At 40.3% G+C, this 27,856-nt stretch overlaps 4 protein-coding genes across 9 annotated transcripts; all 4 read right to left on the bottom strand.

Moving 5' to 3' along the window:
• Nucleotides 1-427: 427 nt before the first annotated feature.
• LOC306776428 (tetratricopeptide repeat protein 4-like) lies at nt 428-6,033 on the bottom strand. 3 transcript variants are annotated; one of them, XM_079267121.1, is made up of 10 exons: nt 5,958-6,033; nt 3,758-3,875; nt 3,504-3,665; nt 3,131-3,208; nt 2,840-2,964; nt 2,606-2,692; nt 2,179-2,420; nt 1,928-2,012; nt 1,173-1,255; nt 428-653 (listed from the first exon to the last, which is right to left on the bottom strand). In XM_079267121.1, exons 2-10 carry the CDS (start codon nt 3,855-3,857, stop codon nt 554-556), a joined length of 1,062 nt encoding a protein of 353 aa, XP_079123247.1. In that variant the 5' UTR covers nt 3,858-3,875; nt 5,958-6,033; the 3' UTR covers nt 428-553. The 3 variants fall into 3 exon arrangements, with proteins under 3 accessions (XP_079123247.1, XP_079123245.1, XP_079123246.1); XM_079267119.1 differs by lacking the exon at nt 5,958-6,033 and adding an exon at nt 4,059-4,313; XM_079267120.1 differs by lacking the exon at nt 5,958-6,033 and adding an exon at nt 4,033-4,056.
• Nucleotides 5,076-8,614, bottom strand: LOC306776424 (putative proline--tRNA ligase, mitochondrial). The gene is made up of 4 exons (XM_079267113.1): nt 8,325-8,614; nt 6,837-7,173; nt 6,290-6,535; nt 5,076-6,204 (listed from the first exon to the last, which is right to left on the bottom strand). Exons 2-4 carry the CDS (start codon nt 7,158-7,160, stop codon nt 5,323-5,325), a joined length of 1,452 nt encoding a protein of 483 aa, XP_079123239.1. The 5' UTR covers nt 7,161-7,173; nt 8,325-8,614; the 3' UTR covers nt 5,076-5,322.
• A 10,967-nt stretch (nt 8,615-19,581) lies between these two features.
• Nucleotides 19,582-25,197, bottom strand: LOC306776427 (tetratricopeptide repeat protein 4-like). 4 transcript variants are annotated; one of them, XM_079267118.1, is made up of 10 exons: nt 25,123-25,197; nt 22,891-23,008; nt 22,637-22,798; nt 22,262-22,339; nt 21,971-22,095; nt 21,737-21,823; nt 21,310-21,551; nt 21,059-21,143; nt 20,302-20,384; nt 19,582-19,795 (listed from the first exon to the last, which is right to left on the bottom strand). In XM_079267118.1, exons 2-10 carry the CDS (start codon nt 22,988-22,990, stop codon nt 19,696-19,698), a joined length of 1,062 nt encoding a protein of 353 aa, XP_079123244.1. In that variant the 5' UTR covers nt 22,991-23,008; nt 25,123-25,197; the 3' UTR covers nt 19,582-19,695. The 4 variants fall into 4 exon arrangements, 3 of the variants coding, with proteins under 3 accessions (XP_079123244.1, XP_079123242.1, XP_079123243.1); XM_079267116.1 differs by lacking the exon at nt 25,123-25,197 and adding an exon at nt 23,192-23,446; XM_079267117.1 differs by lacking the exon at nt 25,123-25,197 and adding an exon at nt 23,166-23,189.
• Nucleotides 24,227-27,645, bottom strand: LOC306776426 (putative proline--tRNA ligase, mitochondrial). Its single transcript, XM_079267115.1, has 4 exons — nt 27,512-27,645; nt 26,013-26,349; nt 25,455-25,700; nt 24,227-25,369 (listed from the first exon to the last, which is right to left on the bottom strand). The coding sequence occupies exons 2-4, from the start codon at nt 26,334-26,336 to the stop codon at nt 24,488-24,490; spliced, it is 1,452 nt and encodes a 483-aa protein (XP_079123241.1). The 5' UTR covers nt 26,337-26,349; nt 27,512-27,645; the 3' UTR covers nt 24,227-24,487.
• Nucleotides 27,646-27,856: the final 211 nt, after the last annotated feature.

Below are 27,856 nucleotides of genomic sequence, written 5' to 3'. Positions count from 1 at the left end.
GCTGCATTGGCAAAATGTCAAACTTCTTCACGTCCTTTGCTTCCACTTCTCACTTAGACTTTATATCCTTCTTTGAAGAATGAGTTTTCTAATGACGTCCAAATTAATTTCCTTCGTGGATAATAAAAATAGAATTTGAGATTATATTGCTTTTGTTGACTCTCACTGAGACATGTTGCAACATTTCTTCATGTTTACTTACAAGCATTTACATTACTTGTTCAATATATTTGTATTGTCCAATATCACAAAACAAATCAGTGTTCTGATCAATTATTTGATACTTGTTTCATTTATCTAATTAATCTTGAATTGATTGATTTTGGCTGTCAATCTGCAGTTTATCATTTTACAGACAGAAGCACAAAGAATCCACATGGATTAGTTTTAGAGATTTCATTTCTTTTATAATCTTTTATTACTGATATTTGATGTCAAACAATGTGTCCTACTCTTGACCACAAGACACATGCATATCTTCCATTGTGTCTGTTGCAAGGGCAAACTTTGTCCACTGGAGTTGAATAGCTTCAAGATTTGAAGGCCAATGTTTTTACAATCCTCGTATTTTCTTTCCTGTTAAAAACTGCTTCCAAAATGACGAACTCCGAACCAGAACGATGAAGCTGGGACTGCCGGACTTGACAAAACACCTGTTAAGAGAACATAGAAGAAAGAGAGTCAAGAAATGAGTGCCAACAGTTCATGTCAAGGAAGTTACTATAAAGAATCTATGGTACAAATACATTCCTCAACAGATAATATCGTCCAAGATGAACATTCGTCCGTACTGGATTACAGAAGCAAAGGATCCCGTGTGACTCGTGTAATAATGACTCACATGAGATCCTTTGCTTAGGGAGGAAACACCAATTGAAAATTGGTTGCACAAAGTCAAATGTCATTAAACACTGAGGAGCCATTTCAGGCTCAGTAATAATTACAATAACTACAATGACTATATGCAAACTTATGTGGGCATATAAGCGCGAACATTAGCCAACACAAAACTGAACTACGTTAGGCCTATCAAGACAAAAGGGAGGTACAGGTTGAAATATCAATTACAAGAAAGTCATAAACACCTGCCAGTTAATCAAAATGGAAAATTCTTGGTGGTGTAAATCAAAATTAAATCACACTTGAAAAACACTTAATCTCAATGGACGTACCGTTTATGCTGCAACACTTTTAAAAGTGACGTCTCTGGGTTTACTTGGTAGAGTGTCTCCTTCTCCTCATCTTCAAAGTACAGCTAGAAAGTGAAGAGGGATCAAAGGTAATCAGGATTAACAATTGATGATTGTCATTTCATCTGTCGATATAACCAGCCTTTTTTTGGGTAATTAAATGTAACTCTTGTTTGACAGTTGTACTCTGGATTGCTGATCAGAAGACAGGTATTCTTAAATACCTAATATAAAATATCACTGTAACAATATAGCCAAAATCTTCCATCTATTCAATTTATTAAATAACTGTGTGAATTAAACACTTGACAAATGATCATTTATTTAAGAACTTTGAACATGACAGTTTTAAGTGACATTATAGAGTACAAATAAAAAAGCTATACACTGACTGTTTACATGCATGCACATAAACACAGCGTAATCCCATTAGGACCTTATGAAACATGTATGTTAGTATGTGCTTGTTATTATCAATTTAGACAAGTTAATTGTTTATCATCTATATACAGTACATATCTCGATGTATGATGTCATCACAATAAGATTCCATTGACAGAGGATACATGATCATATTGAATTATCGCCCAACCCTATGTAACATACATCGGTGAATGTAGCCCTGCTTCAGTTTGTAAGAAAAATACGATTTCATAAGTTTAAGGCTGCAGAACAGAAGCACAGATCTACTGTATGCGTCATAAATTACCAATAACATTTAGCCAAAACACACAAACCTGCAAATCTTTTGGGTGGTATTTTCTGTCCACGTCCCACGGTGGAAGTTCTTCTCCAAACATAACTGCCAGGTGATCTATAAAACTGAACCAGACAAATTGCAGCTGTGTTTCTAACTAAAATCACTTAAAATGTTGAACTTAATTTAGTCGAATGAGATGGAGAAAGGTTGACATATGGAGAATCCCACAGAAATACACCACATCAACATATATTAAGGACTAGACAAAAAAGGACAAGAGGAGCGTACCGGTGTTTCTCGGAGAATGCCGAGATGAAATCAGTCTGCTGGTGTTCAGGGTAGAGGAAGAGAACGGGCCAGTGCAGAGAGCGCTGCTCGTCCAGGAACACCTGAGCCCCCGTGGCCTCCTGAGAGCTGAGGCAATCCAGGTTCAGCTGTGACATCGCTGCCGGGGAGCCTTCATCCTCATCCTCGCTGTCTGAACCGCTCCGACGAGGCTTCACAGAATGGAGGAGCTTGATGCCTCGAGCCTGCGTAAATCACACAAAAATATGTCTGATAATCATTTTTAAAACAGGCTTTTATTGAATATAGAATTAGTGATTTGATTGCTTGTCAATATTATGAAAAATATTCTTAATTTCATTCCCACAGGTTTGATGCTTAGCTAAGAGCACGTTGGTAGTTTATTTTCAGTTTTAAACAGCATGCTTACCTTTATAGCAGCCAGAAGAGCTTCTTTCTCAGCATGCAGCTTTTTATCTTTGATCTTGGCCTTCCTGGCATCTCTCTCTGTTGCTCTCTGGCACGAAAAAAAACGTTTGTGTTTAACTCAAATTACTTTCAGACAAACAGACAATACAGACAAAATGTCACAAATGCAATCCAGTCTTCCTTTAAAACCTCCCCACAAAATCCCTTGAACTCATTTATGTTGAATGTATTATACCTTGTGTTTATCTGCTGCTGCTCTCAGCTCCTGCAGCGTCTTGTCAGCAGGATGAACCTTGAGCCCCTCGTCACACCACTGGACAGCCTCTGCAAAGTTACGCAGCTCTATAGAACTCTGAGCACCTGCAGAAACACATGGAAGACGCACGGGAGAGTTTTGGTTATTATTCGATGCAGTGTTTCGCTTTGTTATGATTACTATATATACTGTTAAGCTGTTACATTATCATAGAATTTGTAACCATATTCATGGAGATATTCTAGGAGTAGACAGGCTAATATTACATACCTCTGATCAAGGCTTTGAGGTGGTCTGGTTTAATCTTCTTTGCAGCTCCAGCATCGTTCAACGCAGAGTGCATGTTACCTGAGTGATATAAACCAGAAAGAAATGAGGATGAATTTAAAAAGAAAGAAAAAAGACACATGCAGATGTTTTTACATGGAAAAGTATTCTGTGAAATGACTGCTCGTCACCTGTATTTTACTTACGTGACTTATTTTGAATACATAATCCATGAGCACTGTTGGAGGAACTGTAATTGCTGTGCATATGACAATAAAGAGCTTGAACGTATGTTTTGTAAACCATCTTATTGGGCTCATGCGCAACAACCCATATCCGTATGTATCTGTACAACATGTGAATAAGAGATCCTTGCCCAGGTGAAAGTGTGCTGCAGCCCGGTTGGTGAGCAGGACTGTGTCGAGCTCCTGGTCTCCACATTTCTTCTTCAGACCTGCCGTGTAGGACAGTATGGCCTTCTCGTAGTTCTTCTCCTTGAAAAACGCATTCCCCTCATCTTTCAGGCTCGCTGCTTGCTCTGGGAACGAATAAGAGAATATGAACCGAATCGTTAACATGTAGTCAAGTCTACAAAATCAGTTTTGACTGAAGCTTGAGGGACCCACCTACCTTCTGGGGGTGCATCTTCATCGTGTACAATGGCCTGCAGACAAGCTAGTTCCGGGTATTTTAGTGGGTCTATCTCTTCAGGGGCTTTTTTCATGAACATAGGTATTCTATCAAACTCCTGAATGAGACAAAAACAGAGAAATCTCTATAGATGGACCGGAAATGCAACGTTATCTCTATGAAGTTAGCGTTTAACGTTAGCTTACTGGCTTACGACAACAAAACGACACAGCCCATTTACGTAGCGATATCTCTCTTCTTCAAATGTTACTAACCGATAGCTTCTACATGTTAACGTTACCTCCTCCCAGTTCTCTTTACTGAAGGCATTTTTATAATTATGAGTCTTGAATTTGTCCATGAGCTCGTCCATGCCATCATCGCTGTCATGTTGCGCCTCCGATGACGCCATTTTGGATCAAAATATATGTCTGAAGCGCTATTTTGTTGTTTATAAATCTTATATAAACGGTGACATTGGATTACCAGCAGCAGCAGCACATCGGCTATGTTAACGTTAACCTTTCTAGACGTTACCCAACTTCTTGTTTACACATGTGCTTGGGCGGTACTACGTGAATAAAGATCCGTGCGGAAACACAGTACCTACCGATACATTAGGTCCGCCGCCGCCTGACCAACAAATGATGAATAATCAATTATTAAACCGTCGGAGATGGTAAAGTGATACATTTTCTACAACACTTGAGTAAACGTAACTACAAATTAAAGGTAGTTGGTCTTTGCGATGGAATGTATAAGGAAATAATTTGCACGTCACCCAATTAACATAACAGCTAAATTTACTAATTACTTTCAGGTAGTATTTTTGCCATAAAACACGAAATTATATATAATAGCCTATTATGAATAATTACAATTCATAATAAATTGTAATTATAGACTACACCATCCAATACAATTTGAAGTTGGTTCAAAATAACTTTGACCGTTGAATATATCTCTTAAACTTGTCAAATCTGCATTTTGAGATAATTTAACTTGGTTGTACGTTTTCTACACAGCGTTTTGAAAGCAGGACTCGTACATGTAATGTAGTAATGTCATATTGGGGCATGATGAGAAAGTGGTGGAAAGTCAGTAAGTACATGTTAAGACAATAGTACTTTTCTGTATTTTCACCTGTAAAGTATTTACAATATCTATAGACTGTGGTATTTTGCTAATGTAAAGAACAGAGTACTTATTTCACCACTAGAAAATGCCAGCATTGAGTTGTACTAAGAGGTCAGTTGTATGTTATAGATGCAAAACCCAACAGTAAATTGTGATTATTTCTCCTCACCTCGTATGTTTTTATTTACATGGAAACATAAAAGACTGTAAAAAAGGAAATTGAATCATTCTTGTGTATTACAACATCAACCAAATGCAATTTAATATCACCAAATGTTCATTATCAAGCTATTATTGTGACAGTAGTGTCGATCAGCAGGTACATTTTAAGTTTTTATAAATAAACTCCTCTTAGACAAAAACATATAAGGCTTTTCTGTTCCTCCCCCACATGAAATAAAACATGTATTTCCACATTCAGTTGTTATTCACACAGTTTTCACTCTTCCCAGAAGATCTAACAGTTCGTCTTTACTGAGAAACATTGTCTCACCCGTCTCCTGACAAATCACCTCAAACCTGGGTGTTTCCTCCAGCGCTCCCTGTCCTACTACAACAACATACGGGTAGCCCAGTCTGTTGGCATCCTTCAGCCTCTTTCCAATGGTCATCTGTGTACGGTCGTCAAGAACAACTTCACCTCTCAAATGAGGCCCGGTCTCTCCCAAAGTGTGAACCAATTCCTCAGCTAAAACTGCTGCGTCATCCACCTTACTGCCCTTCTTTGGGGGTAAAACACACACCTGGTAAGGAGCGAGAAGGCCGGGCCAGCGAATCCCCTCTTCTGTTGACAAAACCTCAATGGCTGCCGCGAGAATACGAGTTACCCCAAGACCATAGCAGCCCATCTCTGCAACACTAGACTTGTTCTGTGCATTGCTGAAGGTGGCATTGAATATATGAGAGTACTTTTTACCCAGGTAAAAGGTGTGGCCGACCTCGATACCCTTTGACTCCACCAGTGTGCCAGTCTTGCACTGCGGGCAGTCAGTTCTGTCTGATGACATGGTCTCTACATTAGCAGAGAAGGAGCAGTTTTCACAGACCAGAAGCCGATCCTCACCTATGTCTGCTGGCAGCTGGAACTCATGGGAGAGTTTACCGCCGATGTTGCCCGTGTCCGCCTGCACCTGAACGCAGTGCAGACCCAGCCGGGCAAAGAGCCCGGTGTATGCCTGGCACACAGATTCATAGGTCTGGTAAGCCGCTTCTTCACTCGCATCAAACGAGTACATGTCCTTCATGTAGAACTCCCTCCCTCGAAGCAGACCATACTTCGGCTTTGGTTCATCTCGGAATTTGCGGGTGATCTGTTGGTTTTTATAATAAATCATGATTACAAAAATGGCAGCTTATTATAATAAATACACTAGTGGCAAGAGGATTAAAGGCTACCTGATAGAGAAGCAGAGGGAGCTGTCTGTAGGAGAGAGTCGTCTGGTGAGCGACCAGAGTCGTCACGGCCTCCTCATGCGTGGGACCCAAGCAGTAGTCGGCTCCGTGGCGGTCTTTCAGACGGAACAGCTCCTTTCCCATCAAGTCCCAGCGCTCACTGGTCTTCCAGAGATCAGCAGAGCACAAACTGGGCATGTCCAGCTTCTGCCCACCGATCCCGTGCATCTCTTGGTCAATTACTCTCACCTGTGGATTTGAGACTGCAGTTATTACATGCTCTGATATTTTCTTTTTTGTTATGAATAATAAATACTTCTATCTGTTCAGGCCTCTCAAATAATATTTAAATAAATATAAAAAAGTATTGATGAAAAGAGGAAGACAGCAAATTCTAAAAATGAAACATCAACTACAATATACACTTGTATGGGTCACAGAAAAATCAAAGTTTGTGGACATGACACAACCAGATTCAACAGGACTACTTGGCGGCCATAATCATAATTGTTTAATATGCGTTTGATTGTATAACACAAACTAGTCTCACCAGCTTCTCCATGGAGCGGACGAGGGCAGGAAGGTAGTAGTAACAACCGGGATTGGACGGATGGATGAGGCCGGCCTGCTGCATCAGCCGTTGACTCTTGCAAGTCACCTCTCCTTGCAGCCGGCTGTCCTGCCCCACATCACGCAGGTTTGAGGGCTGGTAGAGGCGGGACACCAGGAGTGTGGGTTTGATATGTTTGGAGTTGGTGGAGGCAGGAACAGTGGCCTGCTCAGCACATCCTGAATGGTTCCTCCTGGGAAGTACTGCGGTTCTGTAGAGCCGCTGGAAGACTCTCGGCCAAATGCGATTCGTTATCGGCTCCATGGTAGATCCAGACCTACGAGACGAGACAAATCCTTAAGTGAAAATGCCAAATATTCTCTGGTTCCAGCTTTTCAGAAGTGACTTGGTCAACGAAAGCCCAAAACAATCCTACAAAACAAGACACTTTGATCATTTTGAGCTCAGATAAATTGTAATGAGCATTTTCTCTATTTTCTGGAATTTTATAAAATATACAATTAACAGATCGATCAAGAAAACAATTGACAAATATTCAATAATGAAAAATATTAATGGAAAATACATGAACAAACTTACTCAAGTGTTTAAATACAAATCTGAGGTACATCTACTTGATCCATATTATTCTACTTTACAGTTCAGAGGGAAATATTCTGTTTTACGCAATGTGGACAAGCATCAACACCTTTATCTTTTATACCGAAGTACATTTAGCTAATAATACTAACAAGTAGTATTTTTAATGTGTTTGCTTTACTTATACCATATTTAAAACTACAAATTAAATTTAAATGTTGTACATAATCTAGGTCTTAATTTAATTTTAAGGGGTGGAAAGTAACTAATTAAATAGACTGAAGTACTGTACTTAAGGAGTTTTAGAGTACTTGCACTACTGTATTTACATTTTATGGAACTTTATACGATTACTTCAATACATTTTGGGGGCAAATACTGTACTTTTTACTCCACTACATTTGTCTGACAGAGTTATTTTGCAGGTTCAGATTGAATCAAATATGTTTCTGAAATGGGCCATTCTGCATAATGATAACTGACTTCAGTAACTTTTTAAATGCAGGACATTTACAAGTAACGAAGTATGTCTACCCTGTGGTATTGCTACTATTAAGTTAAATATCCGAGTACTTCTTCCACCACTGACACAAACACACGTGATTTAAATGATAGTCGCTGCTGCATTAAAGGTAAACAGGTGAAGTCAAGGTCGTCAAGACTACATTTCCATGCAGCTATCCGTTTAACGTTAGTCCTTAAATGCAGAGGATTGGTTGTAGATGCCACAGACAGATGTCTAAAGTGCCCACAACAGTGACAGGTAACAGTTAGCGTTACATATCACTAAATCCTGCCCAGATGGACAGTTTCACGTTAGCAGTTTAGCTCGCTGAACTTAGCTTCCTCAGTTAGCACATAACGACGCAACAAGTGCAGAAGACTCACCTTGAGACCGACAACTACTGTCTGGTTGTTCCGAGCAGATTATCTCAGGAGATGATCAAATCGTGACATTTCTATAAAAGGACACTGCAGAACATCGAGGTCCCTGCAACATGCTGTTTTCATCAGCTTGTTACATATCCGGAGACTCGCCCCCTGCAGGTGTGGAGGGGTAAAGCGGTGGAGTCCGTCGGCTTGTCTTCTTCTTCTTCTTCTTCTTCTTCTTCTTCTTCTTCTTCTTCTTCTTCTTCTTCTTCTTCTTCTTCTTCTTCTTCTTCTTCTTCTTCTTCTTCTTCTTCTTCTTCTTCTTCTTCTTCTTCATCATCTTCTTCTTCATCTTCTTCTTCTTCTTCTTCTTCTTCTTCTTCTTTTTTGTTTTATGGCGGATGGCATCCAGTGAAAGGTGCATTACCGCCACCTACTATATTGGAGTGTGGACCCGATAACCTATCCCCTTACAAAAACTAAACCAAAAAAAACTAAACAAAATTTTTTTTAAAAGAAGAAAATAAAAAGGAGTTCTCCAATTCAGAGACTTCAATTATTTTGCTCAATCCTGTTTCTTTCACGTATTGTAGTATGTTTCCTGCCCCCAAGGTTAATGCATCTTTTAGATTTAGTTCCTCCACTCCCAGCCTCCTCTTCAACCTGTCTCGCTCAAGTGAGAATTTCTGGCAATGCCATATGATATAGTCTACAGATTCTGGTATTTGGCAGTGCTCACATAGTGCTGTTGGGTGTTTATTTATTAGTTGCATTGTTTTGTTCAGCCTTGTCCAATCCTCAGTCTGGTTAATATGTTTTCTTCTGTGGTGCTTCTTCTGGATGGCCTCCCTTTGCCAACTTCTTTCTGAACAGCATAAATATGTCTTCCTGTGTCTCCTACATCCCAACTGTGCTGCCATTCCTTAATAATATTTCTTTTGATTGTTGATTTAGCTTCTGCTTTGCTGAGTAAAATGTCTGTCTTGTGCTGACTTCCTAAAGCTTGTTTTGCTAATGTATCTGCTCTTTCATTTCCTTTTACCCCTCTGTGTGCTGGTACCCACATAAATGATACAAAAATACCTATATTCTTAAGTCGAAACAGTGTTTTGTATACTTCATTAATTAAATCCTGCCTGCTAGTCTGCTTGTCTCTCGTCTGGTTTTCAAATTTATCCGTTTTCGGTGTTCTAAAACTCCGGCCGAGTGTGGACGCTCAGTGTAAACCGAACAAAAGTAATGTAGTGTAATGCAGTTCAGAAAATATAATTTAATAAACACCTAAAAAAATATGATTCGAGAAATCATAAAAGTACATTTCATGACAAAACTGTATATTGGATGTTATTATTGTACAGGTGTACATAATATAGTGAAATCTGTGTATCTTAGCTCCACATAAAATGAAGGCTTCCTTATTAATAATCCAAATTGTCACTTCACTGAGATTACTTGTCTGGCTGGACCACCTGGCAGTGGGCTTCGGGACCATTTGCTTTTGGGTGTGTAGACTTTAACTTAAGTTGTGTATTGTCTGTGTTATGATTAATATCAAGAAAATAGACAGAAATCATAAACCTCAATCCCAGTACACAGCAACAACATACAACTAAGGAAGTGGTATAATATACATGTTGGGCATAGACATAATTGCATTTCTTCAGATAGAGGTAAAAATAAAATGGAACAGTGTGAAACATTGAAAAACAAATAGAAGTATATATACAATTGGAGACAAAGAGAATAATACAATATTTACTTGCCTCTGACTTTATTGTTTGCTTTAAAGAAGAAAAGTGCCTAATTGTAAAGAGTTCATTTTGTGAAAATCAAACAGTGGTTTGGTAAAATTGACGAGTTTTTATTGAACACACTGAACAATCTTTGCCTTTTGTTGACATAATACTGTACTGCAGTCTGTTAGTCCACCTTTGCTGGCTTTATAGCATTTTATGTCAACAATTTGAAACCATTACTCTCTCTCAGTGAGTCAATGTAACATGGACACATGATGGTCAGCTCACACTGCAAACAGAGTGTCCCTCTGGCTCTTGTCTCTCAGGTGGACACTGTGGGGGGACATCGTTCAGTCTGCTGTTACACACACACACACACACACACACACACACACACACACACACACACACACACACACACACACACACACACACACACACACACACACACACACACACACACACACACACACAAACTGATGTATGAGCCAATTAGGTTTGTGCCTGTTTCATCCATTTGGCTCTTGTTGTAAGATTTGGTTTTCAGAGACTGAATGTCTCCTGAAGATATGAACAATCCCATTAGAACAGATCTTATCTGCAAACCTCACATTTACCTATTTGCATTATAGAAAAACTTAGTTCAAGGTTTCAGGGAAAGGCAGTATACTGTATATATATATATATATATATATATATATATATATATATATATATATATATATATATATATATATATATATATATAAATACATATATACATATATATTCTTCAGCATCTTGACCTTGCGAACGAAGACGTCGTGTCTAGTCTACACAGTGTATTTATTTTCTATTTTCTAATGTCTTCTTCATTAATAATCTGCACTTGGAGATAAATGACTCCACCTGCTTGGTCATCATATCCATTCAAATGTTTAGCGAGTTACAGCATATTAGGCAAACTCTCTGAGGGGAACCTGCCTTGCTGTATGGAAAGTTGTCAAAATAAAGTTGATAGAGTTCATGTGGCATCATTTTCATGTCACCACTCATTTGCATCCCATAGTGAGCATGCAGTCTGGGACTTTGCATACTGTGACGGACACAAAACAGAACGCGGTTGAGATCGTAACTTTTAATTCAACATATCGTGTGAAATTATTGGTGCGTTTACGTATCGGTGGCGTTTATAATGTGTCCCTGCATCTAGAGCTGACGGAAAGGATCAGGTAGCTTACTGTGTTTGTGCTTTGATTTTTCCGTAGACTGTTTATAGCATGTAGACTCAGCTGTACACAAAGCAAGTTGTAAATAGATTATTTTGATAATTCACTTTTATTGCTTTTCAAAAGAGATCAAACATCGTAAACAGAAAAGAAAACAATATGACAGAAAAAACAGGAAGAAGATGAATGAATTAATGAAATACATACTACTTCTACGAATAATAATCCATGTTATAATTATAATTCACATATAGCAGCAATGTTTCTCCTACCTAGCTCCACCATCACCCCAAACAAAGACAAAGTCAAATTTAATAGGTGAAGTCAGACATTTTCATTATAAGCGTAGTTGTTCCTCCTTCTATAAAGCAAAGATGGTAATTAAACCACTACCAAAAAATCCACCTAACCCCATTTGTGATATTGAACTAGGGGTTTTGTGACATCATGCACGGCAGCCGGCCCAGTCTGTGCAGGTAGAGCAGAGGCTGCAGGTAGCTGCAGCTGTATGCAGCGGCTAAAGACAAGGTCACGTACTGACACGTCAGGGTACGGGCTGGAACTCGTCCACTCATGAGCCAGGTGAGGATGAAGGGGAGGTAGTTGAGTGCGAGGACAGCCTGGATGACGGCAATGGTGACGAAGGCTTTCTTCTTCATGGAATTCATCAGCCCTGTTCCACTCGGCTCGTTCCTTCCAACTTTCTTCCCCTCTTCCTTGCTCCCTCCTTCTTTCATTCGGCTCTGCTCTTTTTTCCCATCCTCCATCTTCCCTACTCCACTCGACCCCTTTTGGCCAGTCTCTCCCTCCTCCTCCCCTTCCTTCTTCCTCCCCATTACCCCTCTGTCCCCCGGCGGAGGCCTTTTCAATGCGTTGAGAATAGACAGGCTGCAGAAGGTGTCTACGACGAGAACGGGGAGGAACAGCAGGAACAGTATGACGACAGAGCGCTCAACAATAGTAAAGTAACTCACGATGATGTAAATGCACCATACGACACCCAAACATCCCCATCTATACTGAGGCGCCTTGAACCTAGAGGAAAGGGAAGGAGGAGGGAATAGAGAAAAGAGAGTCACACATGATGCTCCACATCCTCAGGTTGTCATCGTGATATAACATGTTAGAATGCAAGGCAAAGTTCCTTTATAGACACAGAGGACATTTAAACTACTTTCAGAGGCCGAGACAGACTATATAGTCTTACTATAATGTCACTGGGAAAAGGGATTTCCAGGTCTGATGACACAAAAGTTGTGGGTAATGATGTACTAAATTGTGGGCTGTTATGAAATAAAAGCCGCCAGTCTTCAGGAATATCATCCTGTGTGTTCACGGCTATTACAACAAGTTGTTACAGTGACATTATCAACCGCCAATCATCCCCAAAACAACACTAAATAAAAAAAAAAGGTTGTATGTTCAACCTTGTGTGTGGTTTTACCGTGGATAGTCGAGGGGTCGCACCACAGCCATGTACCGCTCCACACACACCAGACAGAGGAGCAGCGCTTCATGACGATCACCATCGAGTTCAGGGAACTCACCCCGTTCATCACGTCGTTACTCTGCCACAGAAAGTGACTGGCGAAGAACAGAGGCACGGCCAGGTAGAAGGACAGCTGGGTGAGGGCCAGGTGGAGGGGGAAGAAGTCTGCAGGAAGGAAGCCGGCAACCTTTGACCTTTAGATTCAGTAAATGACAATAAAAATGTTGTAAAAGTGGATGAAGACCAAAAAAGAGATGACATAACATTACACCAGAATGTGAAGGACATATTTACCTTTGCCTGAGGATGTGACAGGTGAGCCAGAGGTTTGACGGGACGCCGACGGTGAATTCAAAGGAGAACGTGATGAAGAGGATAAGTAAGCCTGCCGAAGGTCCTCCTGATCCATCATTATAAGGGTCACACTCAGACCAGTAATACTCCGAGGGCGAGGAAGAAGATGCGTTCATACTGCAGAGGACAAAAGAAATGGTCCAAAAAAAACCGAGATAAATGTATGAAAAAAAGCCGTGTAGTTTCAGTTTTGTACAAGAGATGAATACACAGCCCCATATTTAAAAGTGTTGACAAGGACTCCTGAACGCCTCTTTGGTGACGTCTCGCAGCAGTGCTGAATACAGGCCTCTGCGCTTTGTGCGACTCAGCCTGAAGTGTGTTGCACATCAGCACATCATTATTGTAGAACATGATTAAGGTGGACTCATGATAAGAATAGAGAGAATCACACACTATTTCTTTTCACTGCTTCAATTGATTGAATGTCTGATTATGAATAATACACACATGCATACTGATCCACCCATAAACAGATTCTCACACACACATATTCAAACTAGTTATATTTGGTAATCTACACATACATGTATATACACATATATAGGAGGCTACATGATACATAAGGGCATACAGTACATATATCCTCATATTAATTCGTATCAATTAGATCCTCTTTGGGCTTGTTTTTATTACTTATTCTGAAAGAGTTGAGATCATTATTGTCTCTATAAGATCTCATTCGATGATGCATTCATGAAGTCTACTGCCAGCAGCACATTAAAGACATATCATCTGATTGGTTGGGGTGATGAGGCATTAAAATTAGCTGATACATTTCCCCAACACTTATGCATTTAACTTGTCTGTGATATTTTGCCGTGCTTCCTGTCTCGCCCTCGCAGCGGTGGCGGCAGGCACGTGCACAGATAGACCCCTAATGGTGCTCAAGCACCTGCCCTTTTGCCCTGGATGAGAAAAGTGCCCTTTCTGCTGGTGCCCAATTTTTTTATAAATATAATAAAATAAAAATTACTTTTTCTGTCATCAATTCCCCCCAAATGTGTTTCGATATCTGACGGGGCATTTATTTGAGTACTTGTGAGAATTTCGCCCCGACATGAACCGCGGCGCCCGCGGCGCCCACAAGCCTCCCACGCGCCCCTCCGTGGTAACTTTCTGGAACTCGTTCATCTTTTTTCCCGCTATGACAGTGTGCTGAAGGTGCATACAGAAAATCTTGAAATAGTGAAAGTCACCAAGAAAAGGCCCCAGGTATCAATGCTGTCAAACAGAAGCCAAAATGACCTGATCACAGCACTGGGTACCTACGTCAGGAGGGAGATCCAAAGAGAAATCCAAGAGGCTGAAATGTACTCGATTCTCGTGGATGAGACCACTGATGTTTCCCACAAAGAACAGGTGTCATTTGTAGTGCGATATGTACATAAGCAAATAAAGGAAAGGTTTCTTGAAGTTTGCAACGTTGATAGAACAACAGGCCAGGAGTTGGAGAATACTGTAGTCTCCCTTCTACAGAGGAATGGTCTGGAGCTCAAAAATATGTATGGCCAGGGCTACGATGGAGCAGCCAACATGAGTGGCATGTACAAAGGCCTTCAAGCCAGAATACGCACACTCAATGAGAAGGCCCTCTATGTGCACTGCAAAGCACACTGCCTAAACTTGGTCCTGGTTGAAGCCTCCAAATCTAATAAGCACTTTGTGACCTTCTTCAGCCTCGTGGAGAAGCTGTATGCCTTTTGCAGTGGCTCCTCAAAACGCCATGCTGCTTTAGTTAGATTGCAGCAATCACTGCATCCAGAGGGACACATTGTGGAGCTGAAGAGGCTGTCAGATACCCGTTGGGCTTGCAGGGAACAAGCACTGAAGGCCCTTCAGAGAAATCTGGAAGCTATAATGATGCTCCTCAATGAGATCTGCGAAAGACATCCACCTGACCTGGCCCTAGGGGATGCAAAAATGTACAAAAATGCGATTAACTTCGCATTCATTCTCTGCATGGAAATCACCACCCCAGCATTTGAAGTCACTGCTCTTGCATCAAATGCTCTGCAAGAAGAAAGCCTGGACCACTCCACAGCCTACAACCTAATTGATGGTGTAATTCACACAATACAAGCATTGAGGTCTGAGGAGAAGTTTGCCGAGATATTTCAAGGTGCATCAGAGAAGGCAGAGGCTCTCAACATTCCTTTACCTACGGGTGTGCCTGGTCAGGAGAGGAAACGGAAAGTGCCAGTGCGTTTCCAACACAGCACAACTGCATCGCAAGTGAGTGATGAGATTGACTCTGTGGAGTCATACTACAGGTCGAATGTGTACTACACATTTATTGATACCCTGACTGCAGAGCTCAACAGGAGATTCCATTGGAGCATCACTGGAAGTCCAACTGGTACAATCATACGGTCCTTCCACTCTCTAACAGTGTGTGCCAACTGGACAAGCACCCCAAACCCAGAGGCAGAGGAAGCTGTCCATGTTCTTTGTGACTTCTATGAGGAAAATGAGGACCAGCTGAAGACAGAGCTAAAGGTGTTCCACTCCATCTTTCCCTCGAAGAACCTGCAAGAAATCCTTGCCATTGTTGAAGAGAACACTGGCCAGCTCATCTTTCCAACATTTGTGAAGATGGTAAGGATCTATGCAACACTGCCAGTGACAACAGCTTCAGTGGAAAGATCCTTTTCAAAACTGAAGATAATAAAGACCAGGCTCAGGAGTCTCTGTGGGGAAGAAAGACTCTCCGACCTTCTCCTGCTTGCCATTGAGCAAGACATTGAAATAAATCACAGTGAAGTAATAAAAATCTTCCAAGAGATGGCACCAAGGAGGATGCTCCTGTGAAGATCCTTTAATTTATTCAGAGCAGAGTTTTAAGTTAGAATATTTTTTATTATTTAACATATTATTTGGTTATACAATATGGCCTTGAATGAATGAACCTTTACCAAGTCACAAGTACCAGCGAAATTGTAGCCATCAGCCCGTCTTTGTTTTGTCTTTGTTTTTGTCTGGCCTTGTTTTTGCCTATTATTCATTTATTTATTCAATTTGATAATTTGAGTTAGTATTGGTTGCGTTAACAAAAATAAATATATACGTTGAAAATATCCGACTGTGTTATTTATTTATTTATCATTATTTTAATTTCATGTATAATTTTGGCGATGGGTGCCCTTTTTTTTGCTTGAGCACCTGCCCCCCAAAATGTCTGTGCACGTGCCTGATCAGAGGCAACAAGAAAAGCAAAGCCATAAAATTAAGAATTCAACCAGCCAAGAACACAGATGTTTCAAGTTGAGTTCATTTGAGTTTGGCTGAAGGTCACCAGTTAACAGGGTCCCTTCTTAAACCGTAACCCTGCTCTGCTATGCCCCGCCCTCAGTCACTAAGTCATAATAATGAGATAGTAAGTCATTATTATGAGATACGTATCCCAATATTATGAGATAGTAAGTCATAATTATGAGATAGTATCTCATTATTATGAGATACGTATCTCAATATTATGAGATAGTAAGTCATAATTATGAGTTGCTAAGTCAGTATTTTGAGATAGTATCTCATTATAATGATACAGGATCTGTATTTTTTCCTCACAGTGGCGGAAACGGGCTTCCATACATTTCGCCATGTATTTATTAATTGCTTAAAAAAAGAAGAAAAACAAAAGATTCTGCATTTCCTGCTGCGCCCCACCTGTAATACCACCACGCCCCACTAGAGGGGCGCGCACAGTTTGAGAACCACTGCATTAGATGTTGGTTTTCTTGATGATGACCCTTTTGTAATTTGTCGATTTTGTCGTGTTTTCTTTAGTGCGTACTGTGTAGTCAGTGCTCATATTCGCTAAAATTCAGTGGGGGTGGATGTGACAGAGTTAAAAATGTACTTTATTATTCTGTTGAGTATGTGTGAATTCTATCTTTATGAGCTATTTTTATTTAGTATTTTATTTTGTTAATGCTTCCTGCGGAAGCGGCGTCTCGCCTCTTTTGTACCTCCAAAGACCACGTAGTCCCGACCTCCCCACGTGTTTCGTATTGATGAAGGTAAGTTGTGTGGAATAATATCGTTGCACTGTTTTGTTGTTTTCTTCGGGAATGTAACTGTTTACGTTACGTACTTTAGTAACTGCTAAGGCGACGACCTTATGAAGCTGTTACGTGCCGTTTTGACTGGAAAATATAAGTTTATTGGCTGTTTCAGTTAGCCTTTTTGGTGTCATTTACTTTTATGTCACAACGTAACGACGCAGAACTTTGGCATTCCTTTGTGTGAATTCTGTTGTCTTGCATGTTTAGGAGCGGATGTATAAAGATAATGAGAACAGGAAGAAACTAATGTGGTTTATGTTGTCTTCTGCAGGTATGTATTTTCCTTTGTTTAATGTTATAATTTTCGCGGTTTCTGTTAATCATTCCACCTCATGTAGTTTGTTTTGTCCACTTGATGTCGCTGTTAGTCCCGACTTCCCCACACGGTGTTTCGTACTGATGAGGGAGCGGATGTATAAAGAGAGTGAGACCAGGAAGAAACTAATGTGGTTTATGTTGTCTTCTGCAGCGAATAAATGCTGGAAAACTACCCTCTGAGTCGTCTCCTTCAATGCCATTCCGAGTCTGTTACACAAGGATGACATTTTCAGATATGTGCTCCAATTACAATTAGTGGTTAAACATTAACATACACAATATAAGGTGTCAGCGATTTGTAATGTTTGGGGTTAATTTTTTTGCTGACCTCTTATTTCTGTGCGTTAACAGGTTCATTGTTGACTGCCTGTCACTGAAGTTTCCCAACAACAAATGGCAGCACAACCCTTGGTACCCTGGAAAAGTGGGCTCTTTGATTGCTTTGAGGACGCAAATACTTGTAAGACTCAATACCCCAACTTTGACAAATTTGTATTGAAGGCCTGATGTCTCATGTGTTGGCGCTTCTTTAACAAGTCACTTTAGAGTTTCTACCACTTGGTGTATCTTGTGTTTTTTTAGGTTGCTATGGTTTCTGGTGCTGCTCATGCCTTGCCTGCACGGTTTCAGGAAGATTTGGAGAGAATAGTTGTCTCCCATTATGTGACATATTCAGCACGGTCATATTTGCAGCCTGTGGCATACCTCTGTTTGTGCCTCCTGCAGCCGTGGCTCTAAGGGCTGCCATGCGAAACCGATATGGTATCAAGGTATGATGCATGTAAAGTTGATGTGCATGGGATTTCACACAACAAGTTTAACAGAAGTGAAGCAATGTTGATTTACAACTTCACATATTTTTTCTTGGTTCTCTGCAGGGGAACATCTGTGACGACATTGCCGTTTCCTGTTTCTGCGAGTGGTGCTCCTGGTGTCAGATGCATCGAGAGTTAAAACATCGCCAAAAGACTCCCGCCGTCGTCATTGTGCAGAACCAAACCATAATCCAAATGCAGCCTGCTCCAGTAATGATGGCTCCTGTATACCCAGCCCAGCCTGCTTTTGTGAACTATCCAGGAGTGATCCCTATGTAATAGTGAGCTTTGTGGCCTCTCATTGGTCTGTTGTGTCTTGTGAAGGACACATCATTCAGCTCACATCATGCTGCCGTTTGTTTCGTTAAACCAAAATCCTAAATTGATTTACCAGTGAAGATTAAAGATCATTTTGAATTGTCTCCCTTTGGTATCTCAATGACATACATAACATATTGCACAATATCATCTACATTAATTGTAGTGCTTTGGTCTGTCTTGAAGGGCTGCTATAAGTTTTGCATGCCACCAGGTGAACCTGTTTTTGCTGTGTTTGAAGCTCCAACGCCGCAAATCTTTTTCAGATAGAACGAAAGCCCCAAAGTTTTATTCACAAACTTGTGATACGCACCAAAAATTACAATTTAAGGATACTGTCTGCGTGACAGAGTGGATGGACTGGGACATGCTGTTAGATGCTACAAACCATCTTTATAAAGCAATGCAGTCAAATATGAGGGTCAAGAGGATGTGACTGTCACTCACCCAGAGTTGTCTGGAACACACTGTAGCAGAGAAGCTTGATAAATGAAGAAAAGCTGGTTCATTCACACAGACGGCTGCATTGGCAAAATGTCAAACTTCTTCACGTCCTTTGCTTCCACTTCTCACTGAGACTTTATATCCTTCTTTGAAGAATGAGAACGTTTTCTAATGACGCCCAAATTAATTTCCTTGGTGGATAATAAAAATAGAATTTGAGATTATATTGCTTTTGTTGACTCACTGAGACATGTTGCAACATTTCTTCATGTTTACTTACAAGCATTTACATTACTTGTTCAATTTAGTTCAATATATTTGTATTGTCCAATATCACAAAACAAATCAGTGTTCTGATCAATTATTTGATACTTGTGTTTCATTTATCTAATTAATCTTGAATTGATTGATTTTGGCGGTCAATCTGCAGTTTATCATTTTACAGACAGAAGCACAAAGAATCCACATGGATTAGTTTTGGAGATTTCATTTGTTTTATAATCTTTTATTACTGATATTTGATGTCAAACAATGTGTCCTACTCTTGACCACAAGACACATGCATATCTTCCATTGTGTCTGTTGCAAGGGCAAACTTTGTCCACCGGAGTTGAATAGCTTCAAGATTTGAAGGCCAATGTTTTTACAATCCTCGTATTTTCTTTCCTGTTAAAAACTGCTTCCAAAATGACGAACTCCGAACCAGAACGATGAAGCTGGGACTGCCGGACTTGACAAAACACCTGTTAAGAGAACATAGAAGAAATGAGTGCCAACAGTTCATGTCAAGGAAGTTACTATAAAGAATCTATGGTACAAATACATTCCTCAACAGATAATATCGTCCAAGATGAACATTCGTCCGTACTGGATTACAGAAGCAAAGGATCCCGTGTGACTCGTGTAATAATGACTCACATGAGATCCTTTGCTTAGGGAGGAAACACCAATTGAAAATTGGTTGCACATAGTCAAATGTCATTAAACACTGAGGAGCCATTTCAGGCTCAGCAATAATTACAATAACTACAATGACTATATGCAAACTTATGTGGGCATATAAGCGCAAACATTAGCCAACACAAAACTGAACTACGTTAGGCCTATCAAGACAAAAGGGAGGTACAGGTTGAAATATCAATTACAAGAAAGTCATAAACACCTGCCAGTTAATCAAAATGGAAAATTCTTGGTGGTGTAAATCAAAATGAAATCACACTTGAAAAACACTTAATCTCAATGGACGTACCGTTTATGCTGCAACACTTTTAAAAGTGACGTATCTGGGTTTACTTGGTAGAGTGTCTCCTTCTCCTCATCTTCAAAGTACAGCTAGAAAGTGAAGAGGGATCAAAGGTAATCAGGATTAACAATTGATGATTGTCATTTCATCTGTCGATATAACCAGCCTTTTTTTGGGTAATTAAATGTAACTCTTGTTTGACAGTTGTACTCTGGATTGCTGATCAGAAGACAGGTATTCTTAAATACCTAATATAAAATATTACTGTAACAATATAGCCAAAATCTTCCATCTATTCAATTTATTAAATAACTGTGTGAATTAAACACTTGACAAATGATCATTTATTTAAGAACTTTTAACATGACAGTTTTAAGTGACATTATAGAGTACAAATAAAAAAGCTATACACCGACTATGTTTACATGCATGCACACAAACACAGCGTAATCCCATTAGGACCTTATGAAACATGTATGTTAGTATGTGCTTGTTATTATCAATTTAGACAAGTTAATTGTTTATCATCTATATACAGTACATATCTCGATGTATGATGTCATCACAATAAGATTCCATTGACAGAGGATACATGATCATATTGAATTATCGCCCAACCCTATGTAACATACATCGGTGAATGTAGCCCTGCTTCAGTTTGTAAGAAAAATACGATTTCATAAGTTTAAGGCTGCAGAACAGAAGCACAGATCTACTGTATGCGTCATAAATTACCAATAACATTTAGCCAAAACACACAAACCTGCAAATCTTTTGGGTGGTATTTTCTGTCCACGTCCCACGGTGGAAGTTCTTCTCCAAACATAACTGCCAGGTGATCTATAAAACTGAACCAGACAAATTGCAGCTGTGTTTCTAACTAAAATCACTTAAAATGTTGAACTTAATTTAGTCGAATGAGATGGAGAAAGGTTGACATATGGAGAATCCCACAGAAATACACCACATCAACATATATTAAGGACTAGACAAAAAAGGACAAGAGGAGCGTACCGGTGTTTCTCGGAGAATGCCGAGATGAAATCAGTCTGCTGGTGTTCAGGGTAGAGGAAGAGAACGGGCCAGTGCAGAGAGCGCTGCTCGTCCAGGAACACCTGAGCCCCCGTGGCCTCCTGAGAGCTGAGGCAATCCAGGTTCAGCTGTGACATCGCTGCCGGGGAGCCTTCATCCTCATCCTCGCTGTCTGAACCGCTCCGACGAGGCTTCACAGAATGGAGGAGCTTGATGCCTCGAGCCTGCGTAAATCACACAAAAATATGTCTGATAATCATTTTTAAAACAGGCTTTTATTGAATATAGAATTAGTGATTTGATTGCTTGACAATATTATGAAAAATATTCTTAATTTCATTCCCACAGGTTTGATGCTTAGCTAAGAGCACGTTGGTAGTTTATTTTCAGTTTTAAACAGCATGCTTACCTTTATAGCAGCCAGAAGAGCTTCTTTCTCAGCATGCAGCTTTTTATCTTTGATCTTGGCCTTCCTGGCATCTCTCTCTGTTGCTCTCTGGCACGAAAAAAAACGTTTGTGTTTAACTCAAATTACTTTCAGACAAACAGACAATACAGACAAAATGTCACAAATGCAATCCAGTCTTCCTTTAAAACCTCCCCACAAAATCCCTTGAACTCATTTATGTTGAATGTATTATACCTTGTGTTTATCTGCTGCTGCTCTCAGCTCCTGCAGCGTCTTGTCAGCAGGATGAACCTTGAGCCCCTCGTCACACCACTGGACAGCCTCTGCAAAGTTACGCAGCTCTATAGAACTCTGAGCACCTGCAGAAACACATGGAAGACGCACGGGAGAGTTTTGGTTATTATTCGATGCAGTGTTTCGCTTTGTTATGATTACTATATATACTGTTAAGCTGTTACATTATCATAGAATTTGTAACCATATTCATGGAGATATTCTAGGAGTAGACAGGCTAATATTACATACCTCTGATCAAGGCTTTGAGGTGGTCTGGTTTAATCTTCTTTGCAGCTCCAGCATCGTTCAACGCAGAGCGCATGTTACCTGAGTGATATAAACCAGAAAGAAATGAGGATGAATTTAAAAAGAAAGAAAAAAGACACACATGCAGATGTTTTTACATGGAAAAGTATTCTGTGAAATGACTGCTCGTCACCTGTATTTTACTTACGTGACTTATTTTGAATACATAATCCATGAGCACTGTTGGAGGAACTGTAATTGCTGTGCATATGACAATAAAGAGCTTGAACGTATGTTTTGTAAACCATCTTATTGGGCTCATGCGCAACAACCCATATCCGTATGTATCTGTACAACATGTGAATAAGAGATCCTTGCCCAGGTGAAAGTGTGCTGCAGCCCGGTTGGTGAGCAGGACTGTGTCGAGCTCCTGGTCTCCACATTTCTTCTTCAGACCTGCCGTGTAGGACAGTATGGCCTTCTCGTAGTTCTTCTCCTTGAAAAACGCATTCCCCTCATCTTTCAGGCTCGCTGCTTGCTCTGGGAACGAATAAGAGAATATGAACCGAATCGTTAACATGTAGTCAAGTCTACAAAATCAGTTTTGACTGAAGCTTGAGGGACCCACCTACCTTCTGGGGGTGCATCTTCATCGTGTACAATGGCCTGCAGACAAGCTAGTTCCGGGTATTTTAGTGGGTCTATCTCTTCAGGGGCTTTTTTCATGAACATAGGTATTCTATCAAACTCCTGAATGAGACAAAAACAGAGAAATCTCTATAGATGGACCGGAAATGCAACGTTATCTCTATGAAGTTAGCGTTTAACGTTAGCTTACTGGCTTACGACAACAAAACGACACAGCCCATTTACGTAGCGATATCTCTCTTCTTCAAATGTTACTAACCGATAGCTTCTACATGTTAACGTTACCTCCTCCCAGTTCTCTTTACTGAAGGCATTTTTATAATTATGAGTCTTGAATTTGTCCATGAGCTCGTCCATGCCATCATCGCTGTCATGTTGCGCCTCCGATGACGCCATTTTGGATCAAAATATATGTCTGAAGCGCTATTTTGTTGTTTATAAATCTTATATAAACGGTGACATTGGATTACCAGCAGCAGCAGCACATCGGCTATGTTAACGTTAACCTTTCTAGACGTTACCCAACTTCTTGTTTACACATGTGCTTGGGCGGTACTACGTGAATAAAGATCCGTGCGGAAACACAGTACCTACCGATACATTAGGTCCGCCGCCGCCTGACCAACAAATGATGAATAATCAATTATTAAACCGTCGGAGATGGTAAAGTGATACATTTTCTACAACACTTGAGTAAACGTAACTACAAATTAAAGGTAGTTGGTCTTTGCGATGGAATGTATAAGGAAATAATTTGCACGTCACCCAATTAACATAACAGCTAAATTTACTAATTACTTTCAGGTAGTATTTTTGCCATAAAACACGAAATTATATATAATAGCCTATTATGAATAATTACAATTCATAATAAATTGTAATTATAGACTACACCATCCAATACAATTTGAAGTTGGTTCAAAATAACTTTGACCGTTGAATATATCTCTTAAACTTGTCAAATCTGCATTTTGAGATAATTTAACTTGGTTGTACGTTTTCTACACACCGCGTTTTGAAAGCAGGACTCGTACATGTAATGTAGTAATGTCATATTGGGGCATGATGAGAAAGTGGTGGAAAGTCAGTAAGTACATGTTAAGACAATAGTACTTTTCTGTATTTTCACCTGTAAAGTATTTACAATATCTATAGACTGTTCTTTACATTAGCAAAATACCACAGAGTACTTATTTCACCACTAGAAAATGCCAGCATTGAGTTGTACTAAGAGGTCAGTTGTATGTTATAGATGCAAAACCCAACAGTAAATTGTGATTATTTCTCCTCACCTCGTATGTTTTTATTTACATGGAAACATAAAAGACTGTAAAAAAGGAAATTGAATCATTCTTGTGTATTACAACATCAACCAAATGCAATTTAATATCACCAAATGTTCATTATCAAGCTATTATTGTGACAGTAGTGTCGATCAGCAGGTACATTTTAAGTTTTTATAAATAAACTCCTCTTAGACAAAAACATATAAGGCTTTTCTGTTCCTCCCCCACCACCTCACTAATTGCATCATACACAGAAACATGAAATAAAACATGTATTTCCACATTCAGTTGTTATTCACACAGTTTTCACTCTTCCCAGAAGATCTAACAGTTCGTCTTTACTGAGAAACATTGTCTCACCCGTCTCCTGACAAATCACCTCAAACCTGGGTGTTTCCTCCAGCGCTCCCTGTCCTACTACAACAACATACGGGTAGCCCAGTCTGTTGGCATCCTTCAGCCTCTTTCCAATGGTCATCTGTGTACGGTCGTCAAGAACAACTTCACCTCTCAAATGAGGCCCGGTCTCTCCCAAAGTGTGAACCAATTCCTCAGCTAAAACTGCTGCGTCATCCACCTTACTGCCCTTCTTTGGGGGTAAAACACACACCTGGTAAGGAGCGAGAAGGCCGGGCCAGCGAATCCCCTCTTCTGTTGACAAAACCTCAATGGCTGCCGCGAGAATACGAGTTACCCCAAGACCATAGCAGCCCATCTCTGCAACACTAGACTTGTTCTGTGCATTGCTGAAGGTGGCGTTGAATATATGGGAGTACTTTTTACCCAGGTAAAAGGTGTGGCCGACCTCGATACCCTTTGACTCCACCAGTGTGCCAGTCCTGCACTGCGGGCAGTCAGTTCTGTCTGATGACATGGTCTCTACATTAGCAGAGAAGGAGCAGTTTTCACAGACCAGAAGCCGATCCTCACCTATGTCTGCTGGCAGCTGGAACTCATGGGAGAGTTTACCGCCGATGTTGCCCGTGTCCGCCTGCACCTGAACGCAGTGCAGACCCAGCCGGGCAAAGAGCCCGGTGTATGCCTGGCACACAGATTCATAGGTCTGGTAAGCCGCTTCTTCACTCGCATCAAACGAGTACATGTCCTTCATGTAGAACTCCCTCCCTCGAAGCAGACCATACTTCGGCTTTGGTTCATCTCGGAATTTGCGGGTGATCTGTTGGTTTTTATAATAAATCATGATTACAAAAATGGCAGCTTATTATAATAAATACACTAGTGGCAAGAGGATTAAAGGCTACCTGATAGAGAAGCAGAGGGAGCTGTCTGTAGGAGAGAGTCGTCTGGTGAGCGACCAGAGTCGTCACGGCCTCCTCATGCGTGGGACCCAAGCAGTAGTCGGCTCCGTGGCGGTCTTTCAGACGGAACAGCTCCTTTCCCATCAAGTCCCAGCGCTCACTGGTCTTCCAGAGATCAGCAGAGCACAAACTGGGCATGTCCAGCTTCTGCCCACCGATCCCGTGCATCTCTTGGTCAATTACTCTCACCTGTGGATTTGAGACTGCAGTTATTACATGCTCTGATATTTTCTTTTTTGTTATGAATAATAAATACTTCTATCTGTTCAGGCCTCTCAAATAATATTTAAATAAATATAAAAAAGTATTGATGAAAAGAGGAAGACAGCAAATTCTAAAAATGAAACATCAACTACAATATACACTTGTATGGGTCACAGATTCATGTCAGAAAAATCAACGTTTGTGGACATGACACAACCAGATTCAACAGGACTACTTGGCGGCCATAATCATAATTGTTTAATATGTGTTTGATTGTACAACACAAACTAGTCTCACCAGCTTCTCCATGGAGCGGACGAGGGCAGGAAGGTAGTAGTAACAACCGGGATTGGACGGATGGATGAGGCCGGCCTGCTGCATCAGCCGTTGACTCTTACAAGTCACCTCTCCTTGCAGCCGGCTGTCCTGCCCCACATCACGCAGGTTTGAGGGCTGGTAGAGGCGGGACACCAGGAGTATGGGTTTGATATGTTTGGAGTTGGTGGAGGCAGGAACAGTGGCCTGCTCAGCACATCCTGAATGGTTCCTCCTGGGAAGTACTGCGGTTCTGTAGAGCCGCTGGAAGACTCTCGGCCAAATGCGATTCATTATCGGCTCCATGGTAGATCCAGACCTACGAGACGTTACAAATCCTTAAGTGAAAATGCCAAATATTCTCTGGTTCCAGCTTTTCAGAAGTGACTTGGTCAACGAAAGCCCAAAACAATCCTACAAAACAAGACACTTTGATCATTTTGAGCTCAGATAAATTGTAATGAGCATTTTCTCTATTTTCTGGAATTTTATAAAATATACAATTAACAGATCGATCAAGAAAACAATTGACAAATATTCAATAATGAAAAATATTAATGGAAAATACATGAACAAACTTACTCAAGTGTTTAAATACAAATCTGAGGTACATCTACTTGATCCATATTATTCTACTTTACAGTTCAGAGGGAAATATTCTGTTTTATGCAACGTGGACAAGCATCAACACCTTTATCTTTTATACTGAAGTACATTTAGCTAATAATACTATTATAGTAGTATTTTTAATGTGTTTGCTTTACTTATACCATATTTAAAACTACAAATTAAACTTAAATGTTGTACATAATCTAGGTCTTAATTTAATTTTAAGGGGTGGAAAGTAACTAATTAAATAAACTGAAGTACTGTACTTAAGGAGTTTTAGAGTACTTGCACTACTGTATTTACATTTTATGGAACTTTATACGATTACTTCAATACATTTTGGGGGCAAATATTGTACTTTTTACTCCACTACATTTGTCTGACAGAGTTATTTTGCAGGTTCAGATTGAATCAAATATGTTTCTGAAATGGGCCATTCTGCATAATGATAACTGACTTCAGTAACTTTTTAAATGCAGGACATTTACAAGTAACGAAGTATGTCTACCCTGTGGTATTGCTACTATTACTTAAGTTAAATATCATAGTACTTCTTCCACCACTAACACAAACACACGTGATCTAAATGATAGTCGCTGCTGCATTAAAGGTAAACAGGTGAAGTCAAGGTCGTCAAGACTACATTTCCATGCAGCTATCCGTTTAACGTTAGTCCTTAAATGCAGAGGATTGGTTGTAGATGTAGATGCCACAGACAGATGTCTAAAGTGCCCACAACAGTGACAGGTAACAGTTAGCGTTACATATCACTAAATCCTGCCCAGATGGACAGTTTCACGTTAGCAGTTTAGCTCGCTGAACTTAGCTTCCTCAGTTAGCACATAACGACGCAACACGTGCAGAAGACTCACCTTGAGACCGACAACTACTGTCAGGTTGTTCCGAGCAGATTATCTCAGGAGATGATCAAATCGTGACATTTCTATAAAATGACACTGCAGAACATCGAGGTCCCTGCAACATGCTGTTTTCATCAGCTTGTTACATATCCGGAGACTCGTCCCTTTAATGCTACATCGCCCCCTGCAGGTGTGGAGGGGTAAAGCTGTGGAGTCCGTCGGCTTGCCTTCTTCATCTTCTTCTTCTTCTTCATCTTCTTCTTCTTCTTTTTTTTTGTTTTATGGCGGATGGCATCCAGTGAAAGGTGCATTACCGCCACCTACTATATTGGAGTGTGGACCCGATAACCTATCCCC

This window comes from Melanostigma gelatinosum, assembly GCF_949748355.1.
Source record: "Melanostigma gelatinosum genome assembly, chromosome: 4".
Classification (NCBI taxonomy): Eukaryota; Metazoa; Chordata; class Actinopteri; order Perciformes; family Zoarcidae; genus Melanostigma; species Melanostigma gelatinosum.
The sequence above is the reverse complement of the archived record's forward strand: the minus strand, read 5'-3'. Positions and strand labels throughout refer to the sequence as shown.